At 38.3% G+C, this 26,434-nt stretch overlaps 1 protein-coding gene across 3 annotated transcripts; it reads left to right on the top strand.

The window, feature by feature from the left end:
• The first annotated feature begins 125 nt into the window (after positions 1-125).
• Positions 126-26,434, top strand: LOC135104455 (uncharacterized). Of its 3 annotated transcripts, none has more exons than XM_064011910.1 (6): positions 127-449; positions 2,607-2,734; positions 7,130-7,398; positions 10,779-10,905; positions 15,101-15,241; positions 25,972-26,434. In XM_064011910.1, the coding sequence occupies exons 3-6, from the start codon at positions 7,130-7,132 to the stop codon at positions 26,125-26,127; spliced, it is 693 nt and encodes a 230-aa protein (XP_063867980.1). In that variant the 5' UTR covers positions 127-449; positions 2,607-2,734; the 3' UTR covers positions 26,128-26,434. The 3 variants fall into 3 exon arrangements, with proteins under 3 accessions (XP_063867981.1, XP_063867980.1, XP_063867978.1); XM_064011908.1 differs by lacking the exon at positions 127-449 and adding an exon at positions 1,659-1,761; XM_064011911.1 differs by lacking the exon at positions 2,607-2,734 and having other exon boundaries at positions 126-449.

Here is a 26,434-nt window from a genome sequence, read left to right as displayed (position 1 = left end):
ACATTGTGTTTTTGTTTCTCCGTTCTGGAGTTGCCATTCCAAGGGTCTGCAGGCTGTTTCAGAATAGAGTTGCCCGTAACATGAAGATCAAGATCAGATACAGTTCCTGTCACTCACGGGCAAAGGAATAGTGCTGTGAGGGCAGGGGGCGTTGGTGGTGGTGGTGGTGACGCTGAGGAGGCAGGGATTGGTGTTACATTGCTTTGGTGGGCACTGGCCAGTCTTGCCACACACTCTCCTAATAGTGATCAGTGCATATTCCTGGCGGTGGTGGTGGTGTGATTACATTGTTTTGGCAGGGGCGCTGGGGAAGGAGGGATTGGTGTTACATTGTTTTAGTCAGCACTGGCCAGTCTTGCCACACACTCTCCTAATAGCGATCAGTGTTTGCATATTCCCGGCAGCTTCTTCCTCCATCAAGCAGCACCAGAGAGACACAGCTACTTAAGGTGAGTACAGTGTTGGCAGGCTCCTCCTGTCAGCCTTACCGCCCTCACCGTAACACACTCCTCCCGCGGACTTCCTGTCTGTTTATTCGTTATTTGGGTGTTTTTGAGGTTATTTATTATTTGTTTAGGGTTTCCTCGCATCTGAGTCTGAAAATTTAGCTAAATATTGAAGGAAGATCTATGTAAACAAACAAATAGAGGTAGGGCGTCCTTATTATGAGCTTTTATCTGCTTCATCTCTTATTTATTGTAAGCCTAACACGTCACAAAGTGGAGACACATAACTAGGCTTTCATATCCGCTAGCTAGATATATCCGCCATTGCCTCATTTAGTTACGATGGAAGAATAACAGGCAAAATAACGGCCGTTCTCTTCACTGCTAAGGGCCGCCATGATAGCTGGCTACCTGTTTCAACCTGTGCCAAGCTGTTGGTTCCAGTATTTTTTTGGTAATTTTCTTAACTTCTTTATTCTGCTCGTATAGCATGTTTTTGTGGTTTATAAAAATAATTATTTGCTTTAGAAGTGTTTTCATTGCTTGTGTTGTGTTGTTTTCAATTTTGTGTTGCTTTACGAAAATGTGGGGTTTTTTTTTTGGCAGTATTTTGACAAACTTGTTTTTTTTATTTCACGCTCTAATTACGTCTTTTGTGTTTCTAAAAATCGCTTATGATTTTTAAAGTGTTTTTTCGTTCCTGTTGAGAGAAATAAGTGGACTTTAAAAATGGTTTATGGTCCTGTTAAAAGTTGTGATTGCAACACTTTTTGTGTTATTGTCTCTCTATATCAGCTTGTAACTAACTTTTCATTGCTTGAAAAAATAGTTCATATGTTTTAAAGTGTTTTATCTTGTTGTTGAGTCAAAATGGGTGGACTTTTCAATGGTTTTTAATCGTGTTTAGGTTCCAACACTTGTTTTTTACACAATTTCGGTTTTATTTGTTTACTTCTTGTTCCAGGTAACTTTTGATGGTGTAAGATGATAGTTCAGATTTTTAAAAAATTTTTACGTTCCTGAAAATTCAAATGTTGTGGACTTTTCAATGATTTAAATGGTTCTAAATATTTCAACATTTTTTTCCATAATTCATTTGGATATTTTTTAAATACTACTCAGGCTGGAGCTGTTATAATATTGTGAATATTAGTAAAAGTATTTGTCAAGTCAGAATATATAAGGCATTCGAGCCTAGCTCCATTTTTTCGAGGGGTCAATTTCAAAATGAAATCCGTTACGGTACGTAAAATAGCCGTGACGTCACTGCCACCATCATGGACCCGGGACCTTGATCGGCTCCGCTGTCTCCTCGGTAATATTTATCGTACTTTGCAGTGTTTTCCTGGTGTTTCCATGTGTTTCTAAACTCAGACGTGTAGACAAGAGTAGAATGAGTAAGAAAATAAGAGAAATAGAGGAGGAAGAGGAAGGGAGAAGGAATGGAGGAGGTGATAAAACAGGAAAATGCTAAGAAAACAATATTTAGGTTAATTTTTCCTCCTGCCCTGTCTGTCTTTGTAGTATTTGTCTTCTGTGACAGTGCTTTCAGTGTATTTGGTGTGTTTAGGGGGTGTTGGAGTGTGTCTGGAGGTGTTTAGGGGGTGTGCACACACACACACACTCTCTCTCTCTCTCTCTCTCTCTCTCTCTCTCTCTCTCTCTCTCTCTCTCTCTCTCTCTCTCTCTCTCTCTCTCTCTCTCTCTCTCTCTCTCTCTCTCTCTATATATATATATATATATATATATATATATATATATATATATATATATATATATATATATTTGGAAAGTGGCAGTTTTGCATAATATTTGGAAAAATTACATATGTACGATAATTTTACCAGAAGTACAATAATTTCAACCTGTGTAGTACGATAATATGACCAAAACAATCTGGCAACGCTGAACTGTTCCTCGCGTAAGATGTTACATTGACCGGCTATTCGTGAAACAGCTTGTGTTTGACTACTGATCCTCTCTGTGGCTGGTGTAGGAAGACACGAGAGTGCAGAGTACTTGCTGCACTGCTCATGTTTTCACTTATATTGTTCCCTGCCAAGCAGCCAGCCCCTACCTCTGGAGGTCACCACCCTTGATCTGCCCACCCTGCTGGCGGCAGCAGGCTCCAGCCCTGAAAACGTTCTGCCTCATTTTCAGCCTGTTTTAGAAGACCGGGCAGCTGTCAATCGGTCGCATACGTAATTCTATCACAGGGTGTCACCAAACCACATAGATTGGGATCTTTCGGCAGCCCGCGGAACGGTCGTCAGCTCAGTATTAGAACGGTATGTATGAACCTTTTTGAAAAAAAAAAAAAATATATATATATATATATATATATATATATATATATATATATATATATATATATATATATATATATATATATATATATATATATATATATATATATATATATATATATATATATATATATATATATATTGGTTTTATTATAGTTTAAGCCATTACACACTACGTGGTAATAACCTACCTCATTTTGTTCTCACTATTCACATCATTTCTAATGATTACACTACTTGTCGGAAATTAATAATAACGCCACAATAGGCCTGGGAATACACAACGCTCTCAACTTTTTCTAAGTCCACAGGTAAACATGAATGGTGTATTGTTGCCTGAACTTCAGTTGTTAGGTTAGGTTAGGTTAGGGTTTTATTATAGTTTAAGCCATTACACACTACGTGGTAATAACCTACCTCATTTTGTTCTTCTCACTATTCACATCATTCCTAATGATTACACTACTTGTCGGAAATTAATAATAACTCCGTGGGCCGTGGGTAGAGATTGGGGACATTGGCTTAAACTAAAAATTTACCATATATATATATATATATATATATATATATATATATATATATATATATATATATATATATATATATATATATGGTAAATTTTGGCTTAAACTAAAAATTTACCATATATATATATATATATATATATATATATATATATATATATATATATATATATATATATATATATATGAGTGTGTGTGTGTGTGTGTGTGTGTGTGTGTGTGTGTGTGTGTGTGTGTGTGTTTGTGTATATCATTTTGCAATTATATAGTCCATTTTCAGCTATTATCTAACAATATGTGGTAGTGGGCAGGGCTGTGAAGATGGGAATTGTGGTGTTAAAAGCAGTGTGACAGGTTTCATCATAGAAATGATCAAAACAACCAAAGAAAACGAGGAAAAATAAATAAGCAAGTGAATGGGGAAAATCAGAGAAGAGCAGCCATTCATCAAAAAATTTCCAATAAGCAAAACTTACCAAACTGTTTCATGTGGGGTGACTTTATGCTCACCCTGTACAGAACTCTTTTAAGATCTGTACTAGAATACGCCTTCTGTCTGTGGATCAGGTGTCCTGGGGGATCTCTGGAATCAGTTCATAGAACCTGGACCTGACATGTTGGTCTGTCTGACTTACTTTATTGTGTGTCTCAGGATTCTGGACTTGTACTCTGTCCAAGGATGTCTATTGTGTGTTGATATCCTCAAGTACTGGAAAATCTTCCATCAGAGGTGTAGTATCTCTTCAAATTGAATATTCTCCCTGGCTCCCTCAGTGGGCACAAGGGGGCATAGATGTTAGATTTTACATATCCACAACTCTCTTGAGGCCTGGAGAAGATTCTTCTTATTAAGATGTGGGAGACTGGAATTCCTTATCTGATGAAGCAGTTGCTCTAGAATCCTTATTCAAGAAAGCCTTGCACAACTCTTGGTCCTCTCCTTTACCAATTTGTAGACTAGATCCTCATTCTCATTCCATCACAGATCATCTTAGCTTATAATATTATATTAACTTGTGATATTTGTGATATAGTATTATACTAATCTGTACTACCTCATTATCTCATTACAGTATTATTCCTTGACCTCATAACCATTATTACACATTTTGGTAAATTTGTAGTTTCAACCAATACTCCCATCCTCTTTATCTCTTTCACTATAGCCTATAAGCGTAGGGGCCTGATGGGAATGTGGGGTTTTTGGGTGGGAAAAGCCAAAATAAGGCATTTTTTACATTCCTGAAAACTCTAAGGATGAGAAACTGCATATTTTGAAAACGGGAAATTTCTATGCTATCCTAACCTAACCTAACCTAACCATTTCAACCTAACCTAACTGGATGGGGAGACAAAGCCCCCCATGGACCCCCCACCTTAAGGTCACTAGCCTAACCTAATATTACCTAACCAAACCTAAACTAGCTGGGAGGCTTGTTCCCCCCCTGGCCCTCCCTTAATGATGCTAATTTAACCTAATATTACACCATCCAACAAGAATTATTTAGAAGTATTCACAAAATTAAGATGTTCAGATCCCAGGGTTTTCCACTGTATTGCAGGAAAAAGTCAAGGAGACCCAAATTGCAATCTGTGCACCTGTCTGATGCCATGATAAAAGTGGAAATGATGTGGCAGCTCCCCTGGCCCTGCTGCCTTTCATATCCTCATGGAGAACAATGCATTGACAAATTCAAAACTACACAGGCCATTTGAGTTAGTGGCACTACATGCAGTACAAATGCATCACACATAAAGCCTTATTTAATTCCATATTAATATGATAATTAATTTGCATCCAGTGCAACAAAAATATTAGTCAATATTACAATGGTGAATAAAATACCTGCCTTGGGATCAGTTACTGTGGTGATGTAATGCAGTTACAGTACCCATATACCAACACATTAACACACATGTAGTCTGATAAGGCCAGTGCAAGGTCAAGAGGAAGAACGAGAGTGAAGAAACCAATAAAGATTTTAAAAATTTGTTTGCAAGTTATTTGCTATTTGTGCCACATGGTGTAACCATTAGAAATGCTCCAAACAGTGAGATATAGGTACTGCAAAGGGCTATAGTTATGTACGGTTATTGATTGAAACAGCAATAAAACCAACATTTTCCTATCTCAATATTCAGCATGAGGTACACAACTCAGTCACTACTATTGGAACTGCATGCTATAGTATTGAAATCTTGCTGACTGGCATACCTGCAGATGCATGCTGTCCTTATATTCATAGAAATAACCTCTACCTGCCTATACATAAATGTCATGAAAGGGTAGCCAGCCAGGTGAATCTTCAGCGTGTTTGGACCTCCTGAGGACACACTTATTTCAACCTAACCTAACCATGGCAGGCTTCACCCTCCCTATGATATAACCTAACTCAGTCTAATCCTACAAGATTTCTAATTTCATAACTCAATAAGGAAGATGAACATCAAAGTCTAGTTTGTAATCATCATCCCTCCTCTCCAGTTTGTGAGATATAGTGGGTGCATGTGGCCTTGGTAATAGATCAGAGTGAGGTGGGTACAGTTTAGTGACCAGTTATTCAAGTAGGAAGTATGATAGTTAAGATTTTTAAAACTTTTGCCATCCACTTTGAAAAATTCAGATTGTAAGACAGTTGGGCTGACTTACTGGTGGTAGTCTCTTGTGATGCATCTTTATGTGCTGTAGCTATATACTATAAAACATGAATCCAAGTGTTTATGCTAACAGTATCCACATGATTTGGTGATGCATACTCTACAGAACAGTTATTATAAGCTAAATACTCACAACTAGGCTCTCAGTGTTTTCACATTTATTTCTACTCTCTTGGTGCAGATGTAGTTTCAGACATTTTCCACCATTGTCTACGGAAACTAGTGTTTTATCTAGCAAATCCCAAAAAGAATTGACCTAATATTACTTATATAGCAGATATACTGTGATGGCCAAAACAGTGCCAAGATGAAAAGACCAACCAAAAAGAATTGACCTAGTATTACTTATATAGCAGAGATATTGTGATGGCCAAAACAGTGCCAAGATGAAAAGACCAACAGATATCAGATACAACAATTTCTGCAAAACACCAAAAACACCCGTTTGCAGTACTGTTGTAAAAACCTGGTCTATACGTGTGCTGTGGTTGATTGCATGAACATATCAGGAAAGAAGAACCAAGGTGTGAAAGGATGGGTTGTATTTTCAAAGGAAAAAATGGCAACTCAGAGAAGATGTTAGGAGACATGATGTAAACAAACTCTATCAGTTTCCTGCTGAAATTTGGCATCAAAACATGGTTGTTTCTCTCATATGTGCCAGGATCTATAAAATTGTGTATTAATTGTATAAGTAAAAATGGTTAAACTAAAGTTATATAGAGAGGAAAAGTGGCATTTGTCCTGAAAGTGACAATACATCCCAAGCATGAGATAATGCGTGTAGTATTTATCTCATCTTGCTGTATTTCTCATTCTGTGCTTGATGATGGTGGTTAAAAATGTTCCTGATATTTTATTAGTTGGTTTGATAATACACAAATTACACATTTTTTCAGCATACTGAGATTTTTGTGTAAAATTAAGTCAGCTAGTGAATCTGGTAGTTTTTCCAGACCATCGCAAACACCCTAATTCATATTATAAGGACTTTTACTGTATCTAGTTTTCTCAGAGGATTGAATTCCTTGTGCCAGAAGACATGGTTTGGCTTCTTTGGTCTAATGCTATATATTTTAGAACTCTAAGAAAGATCTTACATAACATGTGGTATGTGAAAATTAGTCTTTACTTGTCAAGGTAAAGGGATAAAAAAATATATATAATAATAATTAACCTATATCTGACCATACAGATGTTTTGTGCAGCAGTGAGACAGACTCAGTTTTTGGCACCCGCAAGAGCTGTGGGAGTCCGACACAGGTCAGGAAACAACCGAAATAACAAGAAGATAATATGGGCCACTGGAGAGAGGACTGTTCCAAGTGACCAGCCAGCTGCATGGTCCACTGGTGAGGTTAAGCATCCCCAGCGCCTTGACTGTCCTCTGGGCAATAAGGACCATTACCCCAAACAGATGCCAGATGGGGGTCTTCAATACTTTGGGTTCCAGTATTATCCCAGGTAAAGTTAAGGGTTAGTAGTTAAGAGGATGCTAATCTTGGAGAGAAAAATATTAGAAAAAAAAAGTATTTTAATTCAAGGGTTTAAATTTTCAGAGTATATTTGAAACCTGATCTTATTTATTGTGTATACATATAAATGCCTACATATAGATATACACATAAATAATGTTATACACATATTTCTATTTAAAATGTTCCTGAGACAACTTCTCATTGGGAAACAGGTCTATGCATGAGATTGTGTGATTGTTTCTAAATAGATGTATAGAATTTTTTTTTTTTTTTTTTTTTTTTTTTTTTTTTTTTTTTTTTTTTGCAAAATTTTCTAAATGTCATGAACTGTTTAGGTTGCAAGATGCACCATGTTGTCAGATCTTGACATTCCATGAATTTACATGTTCACATCCTCCTAATAGCAATTTCATTTACATATTTGGAAAGAATTTCCTAAACATTTATTAGCCTCCCCATTATTAATTAACACACCGTTTCAGTAATATATACAGTGGAACCTTGGATACTGAATGCCTCCCTTTCCAAACAAATCAGTTTTTGTACAAAGTTACTTGATTTCATATACTTTGAGACGTAGCAAAAGCTGCCTTAATTGATAGTTTCTATAAATATTTCCTTTGTTTATAGCCAAAAACTCCTTCATTAACAGAAAATGTCAAAACCTTTCAAGATCTGACTCCCCTTGTGACTTCTAGCATCTAGCCAAAAATATCTCCAATAACTTTGCTTCTTCTTTCCCTTCTTTATTTCAACAAGATGGCACCACTGCTATCACATCTATTTCTAAAGCTGAACTCTTCGTTGAAACCTTTGCTAAAAACTTTACCTTGGACGATTCAGGGCTTGTTCCTCCCTCTCCTCCACCCTCTGACTACTTCATACTACCTATTAAAATTTTTCACAGTGATGTTTTCCATGCCCTCGCTGGCCTAAACCCTTGGAAGACTTCTGGATCTGATGGGGTCCCTCCTGTTGTTCTCCGAAACTGTGCTTCTGTGCTTGCACCTTGCCTAGTCAAACTCTCAGCTCTGTCTATGAACATCTACCTTTCCTTCTTGCCGGAAGTTTGCCTACATTCAGCCTGTTCCTAAAAGGGTGACTGTTCTAATCCCTCAAACTATTGTCCTTTTGCTTTAATTTTCTGCCTATCTAAAGTTTTTAATCTATCCTCAACAGAAAGATTCTTAAACATCCATCACTTCACAACCTTCTATCTGATCGCCATTATGGGTTCCATCAAGGCCCCTCTACTGGTGATCTGGCTTTCCTAACTGAGTCTTGGTCATCCTCCTTTAGAGATTTTGGTGAAACTTTTGCTGTTGCCTTAGACATATCAAAAGCTTTTGATAGAGTCTGGCACAAAGCTTTGATTTCCAAACTACACTCTTACGGCTTCTATCCTTCTCTCTGTAACTTTATCTCAAGTTTCCTTTCTGACTGTTCTGTTGCTGCTGTGGTAGCAATAGTGGTGTTCCTCAGGGTGGTGACTGTCACCCACTCTCTTTTTATTATTCGTCAATGACCTAAACTAAACTTCTTGTCCTATCCACTCCTATGCTGATGATACCACCCTGCATTTTTCCATGTCTTTTCATAAACGTCCAACCCTTCAGGAAGTAAACATTTCATGCAAGGAAGCCACAGAATGCCTGACTTCTGATCTTTCTAAAATTTTTGATTGGGGCAATGCCTCAAAAACTCAATTCCTCCATCTATCAACTCGACACAACCTTCCAGACAACTATCCCCTCTTCTTCAAGTACACCCAACTGTCCCCCTCTTCTACATTGAACATCCTTGGTCTGTCCTTTTCTTATAATAAAAACTGGAAATTTCACATCTCATCTCTAGCTAAAACAGCTTCTGTGAAGTTAAGCATTCTGAGTTGTTAGTTATTGTTCTTGGCCAGTGCCCTTCCAACATGAAAAAAAAAAACTCTTCAAACCTTTTGTTTCACTCTAGATTACTTTTTAATTGCTCATTTAAGCTGATTTACATGTAAATATGAAGAATAAACAAGAAAGTAAATAAACCCCCCCAAAAAAAAATCCAATAAAACCCCAAAAAACACAGTGGGTTGGGTTTAAAAAAAAAAGGGTTTTTTCCAACCCTGGTTGAGTCCCACACCATTCAACATAAGTGTGTGTGTTGAGCTCCTCACCATTCAACATAAGTATGTGTGTTGAGCCCCACACCATTCAACATAAGTATGTGCATTGCGCCCTACACCATTCAACATAAGTATGTGTGTTGAGCCCTACACCATCCAACATAGGTATGCATGTTGAGTCCCACACTATTCAACATAGGTATGCATGTTGAGACCCACACAGAATTCAATAGCTGCAGTGTAACCATCAGTTGTCTGCAGAGAGGCTATCACTATAATGTGGCGTACATCATAAATATTTAGCCAGCCACCAGATGATGTGCACCATTTTCTTGCTTCGTTACACGCTATGCAAATGACAGCAAAGGTTTTGGTCATCCCTTCCTGATTATCCTTTTCCATTTTCCTGCCACGCACACAGCGAAAGACTGCATACCATTCCAGCATTCTATCTTCATTAAATAGTTTCAACTTTACCACTGTAGGAAAGTTTCTTTTGAGATACACTTTCTTGTGATGAAGAAAGCTTGCCCACACGTGTGGGAATGGTGAGGTGGGGGAAGCAGGGTGTGGAGTGTGGAGTGTGGTGAGGTTTGCAAGGCTGTGCTGGCAATGGAAGTTGCCACCAGTATCTTGTTCCCTTACATCCTCTTGATTTTTCTTGGGCTGAAGATAATGCAGTTTGGTCCTTCTTTTCAGCTTAGTGCAATGGCAACTTGTTAATAGAGGAAAACAAAGCAGTAGCATGAGGGTAAATGTTCACTCAGTGACAATCTACTGATCACTGACTCACCCCCGTATAATCTTTTCTTGCTCCCCTATACTCCTGTTGTTCATCTTCTTTAGCCAGATATCTCTGGGTAAACGATGTTGCCATCACATAATCCCCCCATTATGACTTGGCCAAAGACAATACAGAGTAAACAGCATATAATGGAGTATAGAGGCCATTGTTGTGCCATGCCCACTCCTGGGTTAAATACCTGTACCTTTAAACATGGCTGCCAGCTTGCGATAATGCCACATCACCATAATGTTACTTGCACTGTGTTTGAGGATCATTTTACTTTAAAAATATTGACTAATTTAGAAATATGAAAGAAAATGGATTTTTTGGTATTCCCTAAGTAATAGTAGCAATACCTTTTACTATATCTTTTTTTATTTCACATTCTACTGTATTGCTCATATTGCACAAGACAGATGGCCATTTACACAGATGTTTGATTTTAACATAATTTTCTGTGGTTCAGGGTTCCTGGTGAAGAGGACCCCCCTTGTGAACCCACTCCCCTGCACCTGGTGACTCGTGTGAAATGCCTCAAGAAAAAGCCTTGGTGGGACAAGGAAATCATGCAGAAAATTGGGCTTAACAAGAAGGTGGTTATTTCTCTCTCTCTCTCTCTCTCTCTCTCTCTCTCTCTCATTGCTTAAAGATAATTGGGAAGTTGCATGATTAGAGACTTTTCTAAAGTTCATTAAATTTGTTAAATTTGTTTGATTATGGTTATGGTGATGTGCATGTTGGTTGGAGGATGCAGGCCCTTTGATCAGGGACTGGGGAATAGTATTAAGAGTAATGCTGTAATATTAAGGAATATACCACATGAATTCAGCATTGATGATGGAACAAGTTTATAGTCTCACTGTTGCAACAATGGTTTTACAATTTAATATTGCATATATATAATAAAAGCTGTATACTTCTGACATCATTTACCACATGCATCAGTTGTGGGTGTACATCCCTGAACACCACAAAAGACAATAAAGTATTGTCAGTGATGCTGATTAGAATATTCTGGAACCCAGTGTTGTTAGTGATGATGTTGATTAGAATATTCTGGAACCCAAAGTGTTGTTAGTGATGCTGACAAGAATATTTTCATCAGCATCGTTAATAATACTTTATTCTGTCTTTTGTGGTGCTCAAGGATATACAGTGGGACTATTTACTTGTCCCATCATTAATGCAGAATTTGTGTGGCATATTCACAGTATTACTCTTTGTGGTGTTCTCTTTTTTTCAGTGAAACCAGCAAATGCTTCTACTTTGTTTTTCCTAAAATTTAGATTTTTTGAAAATGACAGGTATCCAAAAAAGTAGCCCATAAAAGAAATAATCCCACCAAAATATATCACAAAAACAGTGTTCTTGCCTAAAAATAAAGAGGGCTATTGATACAAACCTTTATCTAATAGGATTTTTTTTAATATGTAGGAGGGACACTGGCCAAGGGCAACAAAAATCCAATAAAAAAAAAAAAGCTCTGAGATGCCAGTCCCAGAAAAGGGTCCAAAGCAGTAGTCAAAAATTGAAGGATAAGTGTCTTGAAACCTCTTTCTTGAAGGAATTCAAGTCATAGGAAGGTGGAAAAACAGAAGCAGGCAGGGAGTTCCAGAGTCTACCAGAGAAAGGGATGAATGACTGAGAATACTGGTTAACTCTTGCATTAGAGAGGTGGACAGAATAGGGGTGAGAGAAAGAAGAAAGTCTTGTGCAGCAAGGCCGCGGGAGGAGGGGAGGCATGCAGTTAGCAAGATCAGAAGAGCAGTTAGCATGAAAATAGTGGTAGAAGACAGCTAGACATGCAATATTGCAGCGATGAGAGAGAGGCTGAAGACAGTCAGTTAGAGGAGAGGAGTTGATGAGACAAAAAGCTTTTGATTCCATCCTGTCTAGAAGAGCGGTATGAGTAGAACCCCCCCCCCCACATGAAGCATACTCCATACATGGATGGATAAGGCCCCTGTACAGAGTTTGCTGCTGGGGGGTAAGAAAAATTGGCAGAGACATCTCAGAATTTTTAGGAGTGTTAAAAGTAGAAGGCTGGAAGTAATATTAAAGTTATACTTGGCGCTGGTCAGACCTCATCTAGACTACGCGGTACAGTTCCAGTCCCCACATTACAGGAAAGATATAGGTCTATTAGAATCAGTACAGAGGAGAATGACTAAAAGGATGCGGGATGAGGAGTATTCCTTACGAGGCGAGGTTGAAGCTGTTAAATTTACATTCTTTAGAGAGACGTAGGTTAAGAGGGGACCTGATAGAAGTCTTTAAGTGGTATAAGGGTTATAACAAGGGAGATGTAAGCAAAATTCTTAGGATCAGCAACCAGGGTAGAACAAGAAATAACGGGTTCAAGCTTGAAAAATTTAGGTTTAGGAAGGAGATAGGAAAAAATTGGTTCTCAAATAGAGTGGTAGATGAGTGGAACGGACTCAGTAATCATGTAGTTAGTGCTAGGACACTAGAGAGCTTTAAGAGAAGATTAGACAAGTTTATGGATGGGGATAGCAGATGGAAATAGGTAGGTGTGTTTCATATAGGGACTGCCACGTGTAAGCCTGGTTGCTTCTTGCAGCTTCCCTTATTTCTTATGTTCTTATGTTCTTATGTTCTTATGAATGCCTAACTTCATAGAAGTTGAGAGATGAGATGTGAAGTTTCCAGTTCAGATTATACGTAAAGGACAGGCTGAGGATGTTCAATGTAGAAGAGGGGGACAGTTGAGGGTCACTGAAGAAGAGAGGATAGTTGTCTGGAAGGTTGTGTTGAGTTGATAGATGGAGGAATTGAGTTTTTGAGGCATTGAACAATACCAAGTTTGCTCTGCCCCAATCAGAAATTTTAGAAAGATCAGAAGTCAGGTGTTCTGTGGCTTCCTTGCATGAAATGTTTACTTCTTAAAGGTTTGGACGTCTATGAAAAGATGTGGAAAAGTGCAGGGTGGTATCATCAATGTAGGAGTAGATAGGACAAGAAGTTTTTGTTTGAAGGTCATTGATGAATAATAAGAAGAGAGTGGACAGAACATTGAGGAACACCACTGCTAATAGATTTAGGAGAAGAATAGTGACCGTCTACCACAGCAGTAATAGAATGGTCAGAAAGGAAACTTGAGATGCAGTTACAGAGAGAAGGATAGAAGCCGTATGAGACTAGTTTGAAAAATCAAAGCTTTGTGCCAGACTTTATCAAAAGCTTTTGATATATCCAGGGCAACAGCAAAAGTTTCACAAAAATCCCTAGAAGAGGATGACCAAGACTCAGTAAGGAAAGCCAGGAGATCACCAGTAGAGCAGCCTTGACGGAACCCATACTGGCGATCAGATAGAAGGTTGTGAAATGATAGATGTTTAAGAATCTTCCTGTTGAGGATAGATTAAAAAACTTTAGATAGGCAGGAAATTAAAGCAATAGGATGGTAGTTTGAGGGATTAGAACAGTCACCCTTTTTAGGAACAGGCTGAATGTAGGCAAACTTCCAGCAAGAAAGAAAGGTAGATGTTCATAGACAGAGTTGAAAGAGTTTGACTAGGCAAGGTGCAAGCACGGAGGCACAGTTTTGGAGAACAATAGGAGGGACCCCATCAGGTCCATAAGCCTTCCGAGGGCTTAGGCCAGCAAGGGCATGGAAAACATCATTGTGAAGAATTTTAATAGGTAGCATGAAGTAGTTAGAGGGTGGAGGAGAGGGAGGAACAAACCCTGAATCGTCCAAGGTAAAGTTTTTAGCAAAGGTTTGAGCGAAGAGTTCAGCTTTAGAGATAGGTGTGATAGCAGTGGTGCCATCTGGTTGAAATAAAGGAGGGAAAGAAGAAGAAGCAAAGTTATTAGAGATATTTTGGCTAGATGCCAGAAGTCACGAGGTGAGTTAGATCTAGAAAGAGTTTGAGACTTTGTTAATGAAGGAGTTTTTGGCTAGTTGGAGAACAGACTTGGCATGGTTTTGGGCAGAAATATAAAGTGCATGAGATTCTGGTGATGGAAGGCTTAAGTACTTTTTGTGGGCCACCTCTCTTTCATGTATAGCATAAGAACAAGCTGTATTAAACCAAGGTTTGGAAGGTTTAGGTCGAGAAAAAGAGTGAGGAATGTACGCCTCCATATCAGACACTATCACCTCTGTTAACCGTTTGGCACACAAAGACAGGTCTCTGACATGGAAGCAGTAGTCATTCCAATGAAAATCAGCAAAATACCTCCTCAGGTTCCCCCAACTAGCAGAGGCAAAATGCCAGAGGCACCTTTGCTTTGGGGGATCCTGAGGAGGGATTGGAGTGATGGGATATGAAATTGTGATCGGAGGAGCCCAACGGAGAAGAGAGGGTGACAGCATAAGCAGGATTAGAGGTCAGGAAAAGGTCAAGAATGTTGGGCGTATCTCCAAGATGGTCAGGAATACGAATAAGGTGTTGCACCAATTGCTCTAGATCGTGGAGGATAGCAAAGTTGAACGCTAGTTCACCAGGATGGTCAGTGAAGGGAGAGCTGGTGGTGAACATTGAAGTCTCCAAGAATGGATATCTCTGCAAAAGGGAAGAGAGTCAGAATGTACTCCACTTTGGATGTTAAGTAGTCAAAGAATTTCTTATAGTCAGAGGAGTTAGGTGAGAAGTATACAGCACAGATAAATTTAATTTGAGAGTGACTCTGTAGTTGTAGCCAGATGGTGGAAAACTCAGAAGATTCAAGAGCGTGGGCACGAGAGCAGGTTAAGTCGTTGTGACAGGAAGGATAATATAGACATGATTTCACCTAAAGTTTTATTGCTCTTCTGACTTCCAGCGAAGTGATATTGCCATCCTGAAGAACACCCCAGAGGTCAATGCCATGCTCTGGAAAGTAAAGCACCTTGTGAAAGTGACACCAATCAGGTTACCAATGAACCAGCTGGAAGATCTTGATCCTCGCTGCTGCTTCCTGAAGGTGGGTTTTCCACTTCATATTTGTAGAGACTCACTGCTTCTTGAAGGTGGGTTTTCCACTTCGAGTTTGTAGAGGCTAATTCTGTTTATAGAGATTTTTGAGACATTACCAAATTCTATGTAATATTAGTTGTGATACCCTACGAGGTATCACAACTATGAGCTACGAGGTCACTTACATCTTTCTACCTTTGGGCGCCTCATTTATTACTATCACTATTATATTATTACAATTTTTTTATTATTTTTACTTTATTTTTTATCACTATTTATCAGTCAACAGACAGTGAAACCATAAGTAAGTGAGGACTCTTAATTTCTTCACTTGTCAAGATACCTTTCCATTTATAAATTTTTCTCAAGACATTATCACTGAGTTTAATGAGTATTAATTTGAAGTGTGAGCAAAGCAAGTTACAAAAAGTTGTTCCAAATGTCCTACTCTTATCTAGTCTAAACATTGACAAACTTTCTCTGTTTTTTTTTTTTTTTTTTTTTTTTTTTTTTTTTTTTTTTTTTAATGTAGCAAGGATACTGGCCAAGGGCAACAAAAATCTAATAGAAAAAATGCCCACTGAAATGCCAGTCCCATAAAAGGGTCAAAGCAGTGGTCAAAAATTGGTGGATAAGTGTCTTGAAGCCTCCCTCTTGAAGGAATTCAAGTCATAGGAAGGTGGAAATACAGAAGCAGGCAGGGAGTTCCAGAGTTTACCAGAGAAAGGGATGAATGATTAAGAATACTGGTTAACTCTTGCGTTAGAGAGGTGAACAGAATAGGGATGAGAGAAAGAAGAAAGTCTTGTGCAGCGAGGCCACGGAAGGAGGGGAGGCATGCAGTTAGCAAGATCAGAAGAGCAGTTAGCATGAAAATAGCGGTAGAAGACAGCTAGATATGCAACATTGCGGCAGTGAGAGAGAGGCTGAAGACAGTAAGTTAGAGGAGAGGAATTGATGAGACGAAAAGCTTTTGATTCCACCCTGTCTAGAAGAGCAGTATGAGTGGAACCCCCCCAGACATGTGAAGCATACTCCATACATGGACAGATAAGGCCCTTGTACAGAGTTAGCAGCTGGGGCTTGAGAAAAACTGGCGGAGACGTCTCAGAACACCTAACTTCATAGAAGCTGTTTTAGCTAGAGATGAGATGTGAAGTTTCCAGTTCAGATTATAAGTAAAGGACAGACCAAGGATGTTCAGTGTAGAAGAGGGGGACAGTTGAGTGTCATTGAAGAAGAGGGGATAGTTGTCTGGAAGGTTGTGTCGAGTTGATAGATGGAGGAATTGAGTTTTTGAGGCATTGAACAATACCAAGTTTGCTCTGCCCCAATCAGAAATTTTAGAAAGATCAGAAGTCAGGCATTCTGTGGCTTCCCTGCGTGATATGTTTACCTCCTGAAGGGTTGGACGCCTATGAAAAGACGTGGAAAAGTGCAGGGTGGTATCATCAGCGTAGGAGTGGATAGGACAAGAAGTTTGGTTTAGAAGATCATTAATGAATAATAAGAAAAGAGTGGGTGACAGGACAGAACCCTGAGGAACACCAATGTTAATAGATTTAGGAGAAGAACAGTGACCGTCTACCACAGCAGCAATAGAACGGTCAGAAAGGTGAAGAGATGAAGTTACAGAGAGAAGGATAGAAACTGTAGGAGGGTAGTTTGGAAATGAAAGCTTTGTGCCAGACTCTATCAAAGGCTTTTGATATGTCCAAGGCAACAGCAAAAGTTTCACCAAAATCTCTAAAAGAGGATGACCAAGACTCAGTAAGGAAAGCCAGAAGATCACCAGTAGAGCGGCCTTGACGGAACCCATACTGGTGATCAGATATAAGGTTGTGAAGTGATAGATGTTTAAGAATCTCCCTGTTGAGGATAGATTCAAAAACTTTAGATAAGCAGGAAATTAAAGCAATAGGACGGTAGTTTGAGGGATTAGAGCGGTCACCCTTTTTAGGAACAGGTTGAATGTAGCCAAACTTCCAGCAAGAAGGAAAGGTAGATGTTGACAGACAGAGCTGAAAGAGTTTGACTAGGCAAGGTGCAAGCACAGAGGCACAGTTTCGGAGAACAATAGGAGGGACCCTATCAGGTCCATAAGCCTTCCGAGGGTTTAGGCCAGCGAGGGTATGGAAAACATCATTGCAAAGAATTTTAATAGGTGGCATGAAGTAGTCAGAGGGTGGAGGAGAGGGAGGAACAAACCCTGAATTGTCCAAGGTAGAGTTTTTAGCAAAGGTTTGAGCAAAGAGTTCAGCTTTAGAAATAGATGTGATAGCAATGGTGGCATCTGGTTGAAGTAGAGGAGGGAAAGAAGAAGAAGCAAAGTTATTGGAGATATTTTTGGCTAGATGCCAGAAATCACGAGGGGAGTTAGATCTTGAAACGTTTTGACATTTTCTGTTAAGGAAGGAGTTTTTGGCTAGTTGGAGAACAGACTTGGCATGGTTCCGGGCAGAAATATAAAGTGCATGAGATTCTGGTGATGGAAGGCTTAAGTACCTTTTGTGGGCCACCTCTCTATCATGTATAGCACGAGAACAAGCTGTGTTAAACCAAGGTTTAGAAGGTTTAGGACGAGAAAAAGAGTGAGGAATGTACGCCTCCATGCCAGACACTATCACCTCTGTTATGCGCTCAGCACACAAAGACGGGTCTCTGACATGGAAGCAGTAGTCATTCCAAGGAAAATCAGCAAAATACCTCCTCAGGTCCCCCAAACTAGCAGAGGCAAAACGCCAGAGACACCTTCGCTTAGGGGGATCCTGAGGAGGGATTGGAGTGATAGGACAAGATAAAGATATGAGATTGTGATCAGAGGAGCCCAACGGAGAAGAAAGGGTGACAGCATAAGCAGAAGGATTAGAGGTCAGGAAAAGGTCAAGAATGTTGGGCGTATCTCCAAGACAGTCAGGAATACGAGTAGGGTGTTGCACCAATTGCTCTAGGTCATGGAGGATAGCAAAGTTGTAGGCTAGTTCACCAGGATGGTCAGTGAAGGGAGAGGAAAGCCAAAGCTGGTGGTGAACATTGAAGTCTCCAAGAATGGAGATCTCTGCATAAGGGAAGAGGGTCAGAATGTGCTCCACTTTGGAAGTTAAGTAGTCAAAGAATTTCTTATAGTCAGAGGAGTTAGGAGAGAGGTATACAGCACAGATAAATTTAGTATGAGAGTGACTCTGTAGTCGTAGCCAGATGGTGGAAAACTCGGGAGATTCAAGAGCGTGGGCACGAGAGCAGGTTAAGTCATTGCGCACAAAAACGCAGCATCCAGCTTTGGATCGAAAATAAGGATAGAGAAAGTAGTAGGGAACAGAAAAGGGGCTACTGTCAGTTGCCTCAGACACCTGAGTTTCAGTGAGGAAAAGAAGATGAGGTTTAGAAGAGGAGAGGTGGTGTTCAACAGATTGAAAATTAGATCTTAGACCGTGAATGTTGCAGAAGTTAATGAAGAAAAAGTTGAGGGGGGTGTCAAGACACTTAGGTTCGTCGACAGAAAGGCAGTCCGACCTGGGGACATTTATGGTCCCCTCCCCAGATGGGGACTCCGAGGCTGGTGTAGGAGTCGCCATGATGATTTTAAAATTTTTGGGTGAAGGGTGTGTGTGTTATTAGGTGCTTGTAGTTTTGTGAGGAGGAAGAGAGTTGTCTTTAGAGGGCAGGCTGTGACTGCCTCCTTGTGTTGTGAGACACAAAGAAAAACGTTCAGTGAGGTCACAGGTGGGTTTAATGATAAGTTCACAGCACCCCCTGAACAGTGCTTTAGACCTCACTGGGAGTAATTATCGTTTCGGCAGGTGTCTACTGCCTCCTCCTACTGTCTGTTTATTGGCATCTGATTTAATTAGCTACACTGTGGACATCCCTTACTTTTTGATTCACAGTACAAACTTGTGCTTTACTTGCAATTTCATGTCTTATACAACCTTACCTCCTTATCATTTTAAAAGCCCACTCTCGCGATATCACAAAATTTTTATCAGTTGCCATTGTATAACCATGCCTTATAATGGAAGCTGGAGTCAATGCTAGTTAGTCATGGGCATTTGCTGGAATAAGCCACCCTCTCTGCCAGCCCATGTGGCTGTTTGAGTTGTTTCAAACAACATTTACACATTTGCTGGTTCGAGCAAACACCCTGGCATTGACTTAGGCTTGAGGGGAAAAAATGAGGAGGTGTGATTGTTCATTACGAAAGGAAGATCAGCAAATTTTTGTCTTTCAAGACTGTCAACTTATTGTTTACTACTTTTTGTGAATATATATATAGTGGAACCTTGGTTACTAAACACCTTTTTTGAACAATTTTGTTTTCAAGCAAAATTTTTAACTCATTATTGCTTTAGTTGTGGTGCCATAATTTAGTTCTAGAACAAAGTTACTTGATTTCAAATATTAAAAGACATAGCAAAAGCTGCCATTGATACTAATTTATAGTTTATGTAAACATCTACTTCATTTTTATATATTTGGAGGAGAGAGACAGAGCGTAAGACAGTAATTCAATCTCTGAAATAAGGTAAATGTGATCCTAGTGAAAACCTCAATATAAACAAAGTTTTCAGTGCTCAGGAGTAATCCTGAGTCACCTGTGGCTCTCTTGATGACCCCAATGCCATCACTACTGCATTTATTCAGTAGCTTTCCCCAGCAGCAAGATGTTTAATTGTTATGATCACCATTTTGGTGGTAAGTGGGTTGCTCCTCTCTGTGTTCCTCTGTAAGGCTTCCCTCATTAGATCGGTCTAAACAGTATCTTCTGATGAGTTTTGTGTCACTAAGTTCATTCATTACACCCTTTCTGAATAATTAATTTGGAACTCTTGTGAAGCAGCTATCTTGGCTGTGGGAGCATCTGTCATTAGCCGCCAAGACAGTGCACACTGGTGTCTGGGAATGGATTAATCCATTTTACACTGATCCCTATGAGGAAAATAGTTTCGGATTTTTAGCATTTCTGATTTTGAACAGCATTCAGGAACGAATAAGTTTGAGAACTGAGCTTCCACCGTGTGTGTGTGTGTGTGTGTGTGTGTGTGTGTGTGTGTGTGTGTGTGTGTGTGTGTATATATATATATATATATATATATATATATATATATATATATATATATATATATATATATATATATATATATATTATATTATAATTTTGCCCCCTTACGCATTCATTATATTTAGCTGAAAACATTTCTATTTCCCTCACCCATAACATTTGCTTCTATTTCATGGTGCATTATTAACTCAGTCTATTTTAGGGGTCACTCAGTCTGTTTATGGCTCATTTAAGCCTTGGCATCATGTACATGCTTCTACATTAATTCCAGGAATTAACATAACTTCACTTTAAGCAACTTAATTCTCATATTTCTTGCATCACATTTTCCACCGAACATAGATTTTTCTTAATATCAAATAACAATAATTTTCATATTCTCAAAAAATCAGGTACAGTGAACCCCAAGTTTATTGCAATTCAGTTATCACTGGTTCACTTTTTTGCCTTTTTTTCAGTGGAACCTAATTATTTTTACAATGGAGGAAATCCCACTTTATCATGGAAAAGTTGGCTATTATATTTGATAAAATACAAGCTAAATTGTGGCGTGGTTTGAGGAGATACCCAGACAAGGGTTTAACTGCACTTGTATATTTTGCAACACTGCCTGCTGATAAGATGGCAGCCAGGTGGAGGCAACGGTGCAGTTCACACCAGCCTGTCACTGTCACCAGTGAACTGTTGGCTGGCAGAGTGGGCACCAGCTGATGTTGGTCAGCTATGCAAGCAGTAATTTTCATTGCCATTCTCATATTGTTTGTGGGTTGGTGTACTTGGAATGGTGGTGATTTGGCATGTTCATGTGAGTGCTGTACATCACCCATTCGTTGGGTGATGGTTGAGTTGGATGATCATGCAGGAACAGGTTTTGTCACCACTTGACATTGTGTATGGGTTGTTATCCTTGTGGTGGTGGTGGTTTGGTGTGTTATGTAAGTGTTATCATTAGGTGGTGGTTGGTGTGTTATGCACACGGTGTGTGTTCCTAATTCACCAAGTTGGCAGTTAATCACCATTACTGCTGCAAGGAGGTGAGTAGTTTAATTAGCGGCTTTTCTCCTTAACCACAGTCATTATATCGCAGATTTTAGTACTTTGCGGGTGCCTTTGGAACATAACCCCGCCATGAACTGGGTGTTCAGTGTACTTACATCAGCCATGATGACAACTCTTTTCTACCATTTCTTTGTCCATAATGATACACGCTTGTATCACCTTTCAGAAAAATGTTAACATCATTTCAGTTACTTGCTTCTGTATCAGTAATATTACTCATTGTTTATTCTTTGTTTCTGTTTACCTCAAAATGATTGTCTTCCTGCACTTATTTCTCACTGTGAAAGTGTTTCTATCTATCTATCTATCTATCCATCTATATATATATATATATATATATATATATATATATATATATATATATATATATATATATATATATATATATATATATATATATATATATATATATATATATATATAATAGAATTATTGAAAAATTCTGCTTAATAAATCTTCTCCTTCAAGTCTCTGAACATTTCATTTTTTTTTTCAGTATTAAACAGATCCTGCCATTTCTGCTGTTAGGTGTTTTGTATTGAAATTTTATCCCCTACTGTCTTCTCATCTACATATCCCTAGCATCTGTGTTTCCTGCTGTGGCTCAATCTATGAATAGCTGCATCACTACCAATTGATATGGTACCCAAGATCAGATTATTCATTTATTTATTTATTTATGTACTTATTTATTTATTATTAGTATTTTTTTTTTACATCTTCCTTGTTTTATATGAATTGCAATTTGCATGAATAGTCTATTAAATACTTCTCATTTCTACCTTGTCTAGAAGTTTACATATTCTCATTTCTATACTAATTTTGATGACAAGAAACAAAGTAGGAACTCATGAGACCCTTGTATCATTTCATCTCAGCTTAACCACTTTCTACTTTTAAGTATAAACCACATCTCGAACCAAACCATAATTTTGTTTTGTGAATTTTATCCTGTTAATTTGATCTCTCACATAAGTGTTGTTAATGATTCTCTCCCTACTACTTGAATTTCTGTTCACTAACACTCTATAATAAGTAAATTATGGCATGTTGCACATTTCTGCTGTCTCGATGTGTTTGTCCCTGAGTGCTTCTACGGTCCCCATTTGCTTTTATGCTGCTGGTGAAACAAGGGACTGATGACCATTGCAAGAGGCCATAATCCTTTTATCACACTGGTAATATAACTCACTGAACATATTTCAAAGAAATTTTTAATCAGAGCAAGACAGTTTTCACAGTTAAGTAAGATAACTATGAAGACTAAAGGAGAGAGAGCCTTTGTAATGACAACTTGTGTGCAGCATAGACACAGAATGAATAACTTTACTGGTTTGATTTTTCATTATAAATTTTACTGTTTGTGACCAAAATTTTTCACTGGGTATTTCAGTATAGCACCAAATTTTGCAAGTGACTCAACCTCTAGTAATTATAACATCCATTACAACTCTCATGTCCCATTTGCCACATCCTATTCTTGCATCTCCTAATCTTTGCCATATCAGTCCTTGCAATATTATCTTTGTAATAGAAATCTCATTGCTGCCACCATTGTTGTGCTTCTATGTTGTTGTGTCCCTAATTTTAAAAAAAAATGCACTCATCTGTTTGAGGGAAATAAAAATTGGATTCTCCTCTCCTCAGATAAATTCAGTTAAATATCTCTAGACATTCTTGATTTGAATTACTTTACACATTTAACATTCTGTGAGAAAACAGATCCTACACATACCCAATCCTGCTCTGTCAATATATATAACACCAGCATCTTAAACTGGACTGCATTACAAATGTTAGGCTCTACTTACTAGTACTGTGACAGGCAGCTTTCTCATCTTGACCGTCTCTGGTCTGATAGCTCTGTCTAACTAATCTCTGTCTCCTTACGTGTTTTCGTCTCTTTTTAATGTCTCTTGAGTTACAACGGTTGTGACTACTAGTGTTGGGTGTTCACAGATAGATAGAAATTCCATTTCACCTTAAGTATGTGCACCAAAAAAGACAATTAGGAAAGTGGTTGGTGATGTCATCATACAGTCAGCACCAAAAAGATGGCAAAATTATCATTCAGTGTCACTGTCCATGTACCATTCAACTAGTCTGATCCAGTTGCATGATAGAGCAGAGCACTGATAATATCTGACCTGGCAACTCAAGACGGTTGCCTTGGGTTCACTTACACATTAACAGTTGTAGTATGGATTTGACAGTTAAGTGATTAGATGTTTTTTTCCATATCATCCACCAAGTGGCTTCTAAACTGCCTATTACTGATGATGAAATTACCTTGGTTACCTTGTGCCAAGGAATAAAAACTCTTAAGAAAGAATTAGTATTGCTCTCATTATCTGCTTTGGTCTCAATCTCTTATGCCTCCCTCTCAATGAGAGCATCCTCCAAAGTGGTGGCTACAGTAGAAGAGCTTGTGCTTCTCCCTATCCAAACATTTCCTTCTTGCTTGTTCAAGTGCTCTGCTTTTACTAACATTTCTTTCACTTATGTATTTACTCCTTTACCTGTCCTTGAACCTTCCCACTGGCTTTTCTCTTTTATGAACCTTGTATTTTGCCTATACAGTAGGGTATGCCACAATGAATATGATTCGTTCCAGTATAGCATTTGTTACGGCAAATGTTCATTATGGCAACTGACGAACCTATGGGAAAAAATTCATTGGTTCCAGGGAACCAGAAAATAATATAAAAAATTCCATAATTAAAAAAAAAATACATCAAAATAAGCACATTTCCACTACTGTATTTGAGATCAGACAACAAATATATACAGTCCCTCCTGAGTTTCATGCCTAGTCTTCAAATCCTTACCATCCTGAGTTTTGTACATTACCACCCCAAGTTTCGCACTGTTTTGACAAGTATTGGTCACATTTACCTACTCTCTGAAAGTAAGAAGAATCCTAAGGATTGCTAAATAGAATGAGACTGATTGAGAGTGAAAATGGAATTATGTATATGAAAGTGAGAAAGAGTGAGAAAGGATGATGCAAAAATGACATGAAATGAATGAGGGGGAAAGAGAGTGAGATATCACTTTCTAGTCCCTTATCACTGATAGATAATGGGGAGGGGAGGTGTCAAGGAGGGAGGTTTAAGACAAGATGAAAGAAGGGAGAGAAAAGGAAAAAAAGAGATGAAGAGACAGGTGCTGGATAAGGGAACAGCAGCTTGCACAGCTGGTGAGTTAGTCTTACGAGTTTTAGTTTGTTATTCTGATTGAATTTTTATTGAAATTTCAGTACTCGCATGAATGGCAAGTTTGTCTTAACAGTTTTGGTTCATTATTCCAATTAAATAATAATAAAAATTCCAGTGCTTGCACGAGTGGTGAGTTCATTACGCCAGTTTTGGTTCGTTATTCCGATTAAATATTTATTAAAATTTTGGTGCGTTATTGCAGTTGTACGTTATAACAACTGTGTGTTGTCGCATACCCTAATGTATGTGCTTTCTTTATAGATTCTTCTCTCTTCGTCCTATCAATATGGCCAGACCAGTGTACTTCTTTTTACACTTTCCACTACTCCACACATCTCATCATTTGCAGAGGCTTTCATTTCATGTCTCATGCCTGTTTTTATTGCTTTCACTTTCTTATCTATCACTTCACACACATTTCCACAACATGCACTCTTGACTGCTGTACCCCTTATTATGTCAGTCTCTGGCCTATTTGTCAATGATGGCTGAGAACATTTATTCCTTTCACCTCTTTTTGCATCCATAAACATCTTTCCCTTTTATAACTTTTAATAATGTTCCTACAACATCTATACCTTTCACATCCCTCATCCTTATTTCTCCATTCATTCCATTGTATTTACATAATACTGTCCCACTCCATCATTCTCTCTCATTCCATAACCCCTTCACATCTTCCCCATTATTGGCATGCTTAACTTATAACAATGTACCAAAGCATCACCTTACTTTTTTTCCTGCACTCACCTTTACCTTCACCTTCACTTCATCTCATACTCATGCTGGAATTAATCCACCACTCTGCAAGTTCCCTTCAGTTTCTGCATTTCTGCAACCAATTTAGTGTCACCTGTATACATACTATTACAGACCATCTCACTCCATTCAGTTTTAGACTTGTATCAACATTTCCTATTTTGCCTTTATTTACCTCATTTAACCACCCCTGAAAATATTAACCACAGAGACATAACACATCCTTGCCTCACTTCTCACTCCTCTTTTTTTGTACAGTATATCTTTGCTTTTACACATTACTTTGATATTTTATTAAGCTATATTGTTTCTGTCTTCTATTCCAAAGATCTTGTCAGAGAAGAAAATAGTCTTTCAGCTCAATAGAAATATTTAAAAAACTTGGGATCATTTGTTTTTGCAAAAGGTGAAATGCAAACTTAGGGTTCTATAGCAAACATTAGATTAAACATTGTATCATCAGACTTCTGCTACCTGATGGTGTTTCTATAGATTCAGGTGTTTTCTGAATACCCTTTTATTAAAGTTGAAACTTGCAGATTTGTGAGATGGGTACTTCAGTACAAAAGATGGTTTTATCCTAAACATTGAATAGCTGACTAAATATGTAAATGTGAGCAGCATGGCTTCTTTCTTTTACAGGAGGATGGAGAATTTTCCATTGCTCCCACAGTGAAGGTGGAGGATGCTTACTTCAAGGAAGATGCCAAGCTCGTTGCACGCAAGTGGGATAGAGACTTTGTTGACCGACACACACGTAAGAACTGGGACTACCCTTGGCAAATAAAGCTGTGTTAGACTGAGCACTGCTTACCAAAGATACATGTTTATATTTATGTAGATAAATGTTGATGATGCTCAGGCACTGAAACTTTTGTTATAGTTGTCAGAATCAAAGTTTCATAAAAATTCATATTTGAAAATGTGGAGAATCAACTCATTAATTAATTTTTCTCCAGTGAGTTATTTTCATATTGTTGTTATAAAGTGAATGAATGTCTGTATTGACATGTGATGTTAATGATTCAAGAGGTTAAGAATATTGGTTCATTTTAACCATGAAACTTAGTGAAATGAGTTCTTGTAAATAAAGTCTAGATATGAA

The sequence above is a fragment of the Scylla paramamosain genome, chromosome 10, assembly GCF_035594125.1.
Source record: "Scylla paramamosain isolate STU-SP2022 chromosome 10, ASM3559412v1, whole genome shotgun sequence".
NCBI lineage: Eukaryota > Metazoa > Arthropoda > Malacostraca > Decapoda > Portunidae > Scylla > Scylla paramamosain.
Note: the sequence above shows the minus strand (reverse complement) of the source record. Positions and strands in the feature narration are given on the sequence as shown.

Coding starts and splice junctions, on each gene's coding strand:
- LOC135104455 (XM_064011908.1), top strand. CDS start 1,674: ATGAAATCCGTTACGGTACGTAAAATAGCCGTGACGTCACTGCCACCA. Junction 7,399..10,778: donor GGGTTCCAGTATTATCCCAG/GTAAAGTTAAGG, acceptor TCTGTGGTTCAG/GGTTCCTGGTGAAGAGGACC. Junction 10,906..15,100: donor AAATTGGGCTTAACAAGAAG/GTGGTTATTTCT, acceptor TCTGACTTCCAG/CGAAGTGATATTGCCATCCT.